Source organism: Alnus glutinosa, chromosome 4, assembly GCF_958979055.1.
Source record: "Alnus glutinosa chromosome 4, dhAlnGlut1.1, whole genome shotgun sequence".
NCBI lineage: Eukaryota > Viridiplantae > Streptophyta > Magnoliopsida > Fagales > Betulaceae > Alnus > Alnus glutinosa.
In genome coordinates this window covers 25168984-25177798 of record NC_084889.1, presented here as the reverse complement: position 1 = coordinate 25177798, position 8815 = coordinate 25168984, and the positions used below count along the sequence as shown (strand labels likewise).

At 37.7% G+C, this 8815-nt stretch overlaps 1 protein-coding gene across 2 annotated transcripts; it reads right to left on the bottom strand.

The window, feature by feature from the left end:
• Window positions 1–1885: 1885 nt before the first annotated feature.
• On the bottom strand, window positions 1886–8578 carry LOC133866021 (protein argonaute 5-like). 2 transcript variants are annotated; one of them, XM_062302584.1, is made up of 22 exons: window positions 7801–8578; window positions 7398–7615; window positions 7137–7286; window positions 6860–6993; window positions 6648–6754; window positions 5986–6089; window positions 5696–5834; window positions 5482–5598; window positions 5262–5372; window positions 5112–5183; window positions 4699–4821; window positions 4423–4594; window positions 4223–4344; window positions 4002–4139; window positions 3782–3924; window positions 3629–3691; window positions 3488–3551; window positions 3011–3158; window positions 2849–2922; window positions 2589–2683; window positions 2461–2492; window positions 1886–2368 (listed from the first exon to the last, which is right to left on the bottom strand). In XM_062302584.1, the coding sequence occupies exons 1-22, from the start codon at window positions 8245–8247 to the stop codon at window positions 2202–2204; spliced, it is 2940 nt and encodes a 979-aa protein (XP_062158568.1). In that variant the 5' UTR covers window positions 8248–8578; the 3' UTR covers window positions 1886–2201. The 2 variants fall into 2 exon arrangements, with proteins under 2 accessions (XP_062158568.1, XP_062158569.1); XM_062302585.1 differs by having other exon boundaries at window positions 3011–3146.
• Between the last annotated feature and the right edge of the window lie 237 nt (window positions 8579–8815).

Sequence of the window (8815 nt, the reverse complement as noted above, 5' to 3'; positions counted from 1 at the left end):
AATCAGATTATAACACGTGTTACCCATATATATACACACACACACACACACACACACAAAAACTATAAATTTATAAAATTTAATTTAATTTAATTTATTTTCTTTTTTCTTTTTTTTTTCTTTTTTTTTTTTTTTTTTTTTTTTTTCTTTTTTTAAAAAATAACATTGTTTCGTTGCCATAGACATAGAGTTCCTTGGCCAAGTGTTTAGTGCTAACGACAATAATGTCCGTTTGTTTTGGGATAACATGTTTTCTAGAAAATGTTTTTGGCATTTTTTTATGTTTGGTAAGGGCGAAAATAATGGTCAACGGAAATCATTTTCAGTTTGACGCAAAAGCTTCTTTTATTTTTGAAAAATGATTTAAGGTTTAGAAAACCGTAAATTGTTTCCGGATTTAAACCCCATGGGCGTGGTTTGGCCACCTTAGGTCGGTCAAGGGAGCCACCCTTTTTTTTTTTTTTTTTTTTTTTTTTTTTTTTTTTAAGATTTATTAATTTTAATTTATTAATTAATTTTTAAAGATTTATATATATATATATATATATATATATATATATATATATATATATTGTGCCAAGTGTCAACCGTCATTGGTTGACACGTGGCTGCAGTCCGTTAAAATTTGGATAGAAAAATAGATGAAGGTACCAAGTCAGTCTTTTCCTAAAACTCAGGTACCATTTGTAAAGCGAAATGAAACTGAAGTATTAAAAAATAAAGTTTTTAAACCACAAGTACCAAATATGTCTTTTAACCCCCCCCTTTTTTTTTGGAGATGATACATGTACTACAAGTGTACTACAAGTGCACAACATCAAGGTACATTGGAGTGGAGCCCACACATGTGAGTCCCCCAAGGGGAGTGATCCTTACACTCACATTACACAACAATGACACAACACCAAGGCACAATGGAGTGGGGTCTATGTGTGGACCCCACTCCATTGTGCCTTGGTGTTGTGTCATTGTTGTGTAGTCTGAGTGTTTTAATCATTTCTCGTCCCCCAACGTGTCTTGGTGTTGTGCACTTATAGTGCACTTGTTGTAATTTAAGCATTTCCTTCTTTTCTTTTTAAGCCATAATCTTTTGAATATATATTGATTTCACATTGCTTTCGCCTTTTTACCCAAATGTTGCACAAGAAAATAACACAACCAACCAAGCCAATGTAAACATAACCTATACCTAATCCAAAACGACGTTTTGTTGGATTTATTATATATATAAAGGGTATATGAATGCGGTTATTAATTGCAGTAACATACCCTAAAAACGCTATCCACATCCGCATATGCGGATAGTGATTTTTGCTAACCGCATCCACATGTGTGGATAGTTACAGATAACAAATATGGGCGGTCAATATATGCCCGCATATAATAACCATATCCGCATACCCTAAAACCAATATCTGCATATGTGAATAATGATTTTTGCTAACTGGATCCGCATGTGCGGATAGTTACGGATAACGAATACGAGCGGTTAATATATGTCCACATATAATAACCACATCCCCATACTCTAAAACCGATATTTGCATATGTGAATTATGATTTTTGCTAACCGCAACCACATGTGCGAATAGTTACGAACAACAGATGCGAGCGGTTAATAACCGCCCGCGTGTACACCCCTAGTGCATGTATGTGAACTCTTGTGAGGCCAAAAGCCATTTAAACTAGCCGTGTCACATGGCAAAATGGTCGAATTAACATGAACTGACCATAATTTATTCTGTTGCGAGGCCAAAAGCCATTTAAACTAGCCATGTCACATGGCAAAATGCCAAAAGCCATGTCACTACAATGAATATTTACAAACAAATTTACCCAAGGTTCCTAGTTAGAGCAACTTGATGACCACTTTCAAGAGTCCTACAACCAAGAAGAATATTCAAAAGCACATGGCAAAGCCAACAGTTTGCTCAAACATAAAACATACTCAGGAAGAATATTTAGCTTTCCTTCTAGGTGAAGTATAAAAACCAGTTGCGCAAATGTGAAGATATAATACCAAAAAGAAAATCAAAATCTAAAAGCCTTGGCAACATAAAACTATATCATACCATTTAGGTACTCCATTTTCATTCCGATGCATCAAAAGGCAAGAAAAGCACGTATTACCAAAAAGTTAGGCTTAACTATGTGCGTAATCAACCAAACGAAACAGAGTGCAACGGAAAGGGCCAACTAATTCAGCAATAAAACATAACATCTTTCACATTATCCTTGACCAGTGGAAGGGGCCGAATCTCCACTCTGTCCTGATCACTCTCACTTGTAGAGCCGCTGTCTGATGCCTCGCCCTCAATGTAATAACGTGCCCGAACGGCTGCCAAATGGGCATAATACACAGGAGGAACTGCATATGCAAATATCATTTCAGTGGTGTAAATAGCTTCCACAGCTTAATGCTAATTGAAATAAAAAGAAAAAGCAAGAAGGAGATCAAACCTATGGAAACTGATCGAGTGCACCTTGCATGGCTGAAAAGGACGTTGTGAGTAACAAAATACAGAAAACAGAAACGTTTTGCCATGCACGGTATGAAATCAAAAGAACGAGGATCAAAAGGACTTTACGTGTAACATAAATTGTTTGTCAACATCTGTAAGGAATCTGCACTGAATCCGTTCTCATCATACAACACATGGTAGTGTGCAGGCCGGCTAGTTCCCTACAAGTGCAATACAAATGAAAAATCAAATTGTTCCTTTACAATCAAGTTATGTCTTTATAATTCCTTTACACATTCTTTTTGTTTTTTTTTTTATGAATCCCATTCATAACTTAAGCTATAAGTGCTTTGAAAGTTAATTCGACCAAATGGCTCTAGTTTTACCTGCGTTCCAGCATGGCTGTTGAGGTAAAAGTCAAATCCCGTTGGATGGCAAATCTTGGTATCGACGACAGTACCTAGACATAGAGATTCTACAAAATCAGTGGTGTTCTAGAAAATATATATAATGTATAATTTGACCACAAGGAGATGAAACTTTGAAACCTGGAAGAATATTGCCACTCCGGTGTGTCTGTTCACGGTTTCTATGATCTGCAGGAAAAAGCCGTGTATGATGTCTTTTCTGCACCACCACAAAAGTAACAGGCGGTAGATATCCATCCTCTAGTGAGAGACAGGCCTGGAAGAAAGTCTTACAAAATTAGAGCCGCATCAAACTAACCATGCTCAACATAATGAAACAACAAAAAACTAATTCAATCGCATAGAAAACATGATGGATGGCTTTTACTTTTATGTTGTACACATAACATACTCCTAATTTTAAAAATAAGAATACTGTATTAAACCAATATACAATGAAATTATTAGATTCAAATAAAATAGAACGATCAATTATATTGATTTTTGAAACTTCTTTGTCTTTGTGATGATTACAAACTATCAAGGCATTCTTGTCTCGACACATCTTGGTATCCCCCAATACAGTGACTCCTTAGTTCACAGCAAGATCTATAATACCTTTCTTATTGCGTCAATCTCATAAAGCAGAACTTGACTGAATTGGCCTTCACTGACACCCTCTCTGCCAAGTAAAACGAAACGATATTAAGATAAGACGCAAAGGAAAAAAAAAAAATCATGATTGAAAACAAATTTTACCTGTAGAATATAATCCTGTGGGGTTTATGATTAGTTGATTTTCTGAATGCAATAAGTAGTTCCCTGCAAAGAGGCCATGGATTATGGGGTGAGACCCAAAAAAAAAAACATTCAACTACAGCAATAAAAGCAGTATGCATGTCAACTTCCAACCTAAGCATTCCTTCATGAACTAAGCCCCTTTGAGGATCCTGAAATGATTTATAGAGATCTAGGATAATTTCTTCACGATGAGGTTGTGCAGAGAAAATTCCTCTGTACGTGGCGACCTCAGGCCAATCCATGGAAGCCACTACCTGTGTCAGTCAATTGAACCATTTAATACAACAAAGTTATAGAGGTTCAATTGATTGACACAGGTAATAGAACATACCGCTGCTATTGAAGGAGAAGAGAAATCTCCTAGCTGGGGATGTATCACATCCGCACCCAATATAATTGTAGGGCGATCAGTCACAAGAGGAATATTTCTTTGAATAGCATCATTCAACACAGTGTTACGTCCCCCAACCTGTAAAGGTTTTAATTCTCAGTTCAAAAATTAAAAACCCAAGAATTTTACAAGAGCCAATCAGAAATCAAGTGGGAACTAACCTTCACATTGATTTTGAGGGCCACATTTTCAAGATACTGCATACTAAGCTTTGATGCTTGCTTGGGCTGACAACACTGAGAAACGATTCCAAGTTCTGTTTCACAGACTTGTTTAATTTTCCCTGTGAAAAGCAAGTAATCTTTTGAGCAAAAGAAACTGGTTCTTATCACAAAATCTGAATACCAATTAAATTACTCACCATACGACCCCATGATGTCAGGCAAAATAATTATCAATAGCTGAAGCTGTTTTCCTGCCTGTCCAATTTCTTTAAACTTCGCCACACACTGCTTGTGAATATCCCTGAGAGGCATGTCAACTTGAATAGAATAAGCTGAACGTATGGGAAGCAAAGGGTTTGGGTTAAAAACCTGGCAAGATATTCAAAAAGCATCCACAAAGTCAATTATTTAGATTCACGATAGGATCTGCACGTCATGCAATCAAAAGTAATCATTTAACCATGAAGTCATACCATTCCTTTGCTGTTGCACATATCGATCAATTGGTCACAAAATTCAAATGCTAAATCTCTGTTCACTTGCCTAGAGAAGTTCACACATGTCCAAAATTCCACTCGACCGCCGTTGATCATTCTCTACAATATCAGCATCACAAAGGACAACCTAGCTTAAAATATCTTCATGATTCCAGCACCATTTTCAATAACTGTGCAACACAGGCCCAGTCCTTGTTTATCATTTTCAATAACCATTCCCTTTAAGTATTAGGGAGCAGAGTCCGTTTGCAGAAAATCACTTCTGATGCAACAAAACCACCTTCCAAAATAGTTGTACTGCTATTTACTGGTTATCAGTAGATAGGTGAAAAGGAACAAGCACAATTTGCTAGAACCAAGCAACCAACTACAAAATTAAACTACCTAACCTTGTTTATCATATTCCACTGCCCCATTCTAGGTTGTTCCGTTTGTTCGCTCCCTGTGTTATGATATAAAAGCTGCAAAAGTGAAAGTAACAGATTCAATTGCTCGTAAGATTGCCTAAATAGTTCAAACAAACACAGACCGAAAATTACCATTGGAGATGGCAAAACTCGAGCATCAACCAATGAATGTTCATCCCTTACTTGAATTCCAAACTCCTTATTTACAATCGAATTGCCATCAAAATTGGTTCGCCTAACCATCTTGTACAAAAAGAGAACAATCCATCACCACATTACTGACATAAGCAAGTCTCCATTCAATTTATTTCAACAGAAACAATTCATCACCATCTTAACAACATCGAAATACCTCCTTGATACTATTTTCCCTTTCTTGAGGCCGTTGACAGTTTGCTCTTAATAGATTAGTTACTTGTCTGTCATTTAATCTCTTGGAGTATCTCTGTCCAGTAGCAATCTTACAGAGCTGTAACATAAAGAAAATCCTTCATAAACAGATGAAAGAGAGTCATAAAGCTGAGACGAAATAAAGGGAAAAAAACTGTCTATAGCAATAAGACAACCTCCATTGGCAAATAAATAGGTTTTGAATCACACCCAGCTTGAAGGGCAGGCAGATTCACATTCTGAAGCTCAATATTATATTTGTCACAAAAATATTGAGCAACTGACATTTTTGTTTTCTTGTCATCAAGAGTAAACCTATAGGAAAAAAAATGGGACAATAATCACCAAAATAAATAAATAAAAGCACACACCAGAAGAAATGCAGAGAAGAGAGATAGAGACAGATGGTAAGAAATATACAAATACGGGGGGGTGGGGGGAAGAGAAAAGAATCATAGTGACTCACGTTAACTGGTTAGTTGGTTGTGTTGTTACCCCACTGACTTTGTAACTTTTGAAACACTCCCTATGAGTAACCTCTATTTGGACTCCTCTCAGTGCTTTTTTAATCTGGGAATTAAAAAGAACATAGTTTTACTCCATAAACTAAAGAAACAGATTAAAAATTTGAAAAAAAGAAAAGAAAGAATTTTCCATGCATCAACAAAAAATTGTAAGCAAAAACTTTCTCAAGTAAATAGCTGGAAAAGAAAAACAAAGATAGTATATGTAGTGCATGGGAAGGGACACCATCCCGCAGATGATTTTAAAAGGAAACAAGAGAGAAGGCCATATATCCATTATATGTCTCTGGAGCAAGGCTCTTTTAAATAAGAGTAGGCATTTATCAAAACTTCCCAACATTTATCTATCAAAAATTTTGAAAATAATTTATTAAGACCTCTTTTGACCGACAACATGCATATTAACGATCTTAAATTCTGTTACTTCTCACAGGTGTTTTTTTGGGTAAAAAGATCCAACAAGTACTAGCACTACATCTTTCATCCCTTTTCATCCATCCATTCCTTTTGCAAAAGCTCTAATTTAGATTAGAGCCCAGTGTACTTGCATCTATTCAAAGTAGTTAAATCATAGAGCACCAAATCTTATAGTAGCAAAAGTAACCTTCAGACGATCTTGATCAGGCAGTTGCCTTGAAAAATTGAAATTAAAATATTTTGCAACAAACTCTGTCACAAGAATTGGTTCATAGAAAGCCCGAGCTGATACATCTGCGAAATGAGAATCAAATGTCAAAAGCAAGGTAATGCCAGTGCAATTCTTATTGAAACAATTTGCTCTACATGAATCTCCAATGGAGAAGAGGGAAGCAATACCAACAGTAAGGGAAAGTCCCATTTGGGTTGGACGAAGAAACTGATAATACCCTCTCCAGTATTCTATACCATTACCCAGCTCACCCGTTTGACCCAACTGAGGATGGAAAAATGACAACCCCATAACGTTGAACCTATAGTCGAGCTTTCACCAAGTTAATACATGTAAGAGGACTTATATATTTTCTGCAACCCTATATATATCTACGAGGCAATCTATACATACAAGGAGGATAACAAAAATGTACACAATTCTAAGAGGATAAAAGTAGATTACATCTGTAATGGTACCGCTCTAAGAACCACAGTAAGAGCTCGTATGGTTTCTCTTGGAGCATCCAGCTGCCTATCGCTCAAAAACTGTCGAAGATGATGAATGTCAACCTTAGAAGCGAACTTGATTGTCACTATGAACTTACGTTCTTTTCTGCACGTTGGGCGGAGAAAAGGCATTCAGATAAAATGAAAAAAATACACTTGACAAAGATGAGATAAACTCGAACAGACAGACGACGTACACTCCAACAAAGGAAAATACCTCACTGAACCAGATGAGGAGGCACGAACATTATTGTCAATTAACTTGATAACAAAGTCCATCGACATAAACGGCAATGGCCCTGCCGTATAGAGTCTCTTCCAGCCATCATATGCAGGACTTCGCTTACCCAAGTGTGACTCCTTGTACAACTTAACCAGCTGGCTAATTATAAGTCTGTTGATTTTCAGTGAAGTAACCTCAGGTGTGATGGAAACCTATTGCAATTTAAATTAAAACAACAAAACATATCATGCATGTATCCACAAATAAATACGTGAAGAACAATAAAGTAGAATAAATTTGACCAAAAAAAAAAAAATGTCATCTCCATATATATATATATATAATATATTGAAAAAAAAAAAGAAAAGAAGAAGAGGATTTGAGTACAGCTACTCACATCGTAGTGATGGAGATCTCTGTCCGCGACTTCCACCAGAAAATGATTTGCTCGGACAACGATTCTCTTTCCGATGGTTCCGCACCCGGGCCTCTTCGCGATTTCACAGCTCAGAGCAGCCGCCGAGGTCGAATCTGAAACCGGTGGCCGAGCCGAGCTCGACGCCTCAGAAGAATCCCATGAAGCTAGAGCTGGCAGAGGAGGTCCAGCCGGAGAAACGGCAGCTGGAGCTACGGTCGGAAAAGGAGACGCCGGAAAAGAAGCAGCCGGAGGAGGAGCCACCGTAAAAGAAACGGTCGGTGGAGGAGCCGGAGAGAAGCCTGAAGGATCAACGTGGCCTCTTCCTCCTCCATCTCCGCCTCGTCCACCACCACCGCCTTGATGAGCTGCCGGAGACGGCTGGTCCCGGCGAGGGTCAGGTTGCCTGCCACGGCGTCGACGCGGCATTGTGGCTTAGAAAGAGTGACAGAAGAGAGAGGAAGACACGTGCAATTGTGGGATGGAGCCAATGAGTGGGACGGCGGCTAGTGTCTCTGACATTTTACTCGATTATGCTCTCTGGCCTGTATATAGGAGAGGTTTGCCTGACTACTCCGAATCTAAAATACTGTTTTTTTTTCCTAACACTGACTGCAAAATTACTTGAAAGTTGAAAGAAGAAAAAGAAAAAGAATGATGACAGAAAAAAGCGGGAGAACATGTAAGCACTTTTCGGTGGACCCATAATCCGTACAGTCTCTGCGTGGTCGTCGGAGGATTCGCCTCCAAGTGTGAGTAATGTTTCTACTTTCTTTCGTCAGAAGTGTTAGAAGTGTTTGGTGGCGACTTCCTTCTGCAACTATCTTCTTGCTATTTCTCACATTATTAATTTACGAAAACTTGATTTTTGTACTACACCATATCATACAACTGCACAATAACTCCTTACATGAGAGTAGACTCCGGCGTGCAAGACCCACTCTCATGTGAGAAGTTATTATGCAGTTGTTGTATTGGTGTTGTAAATTTAATATTT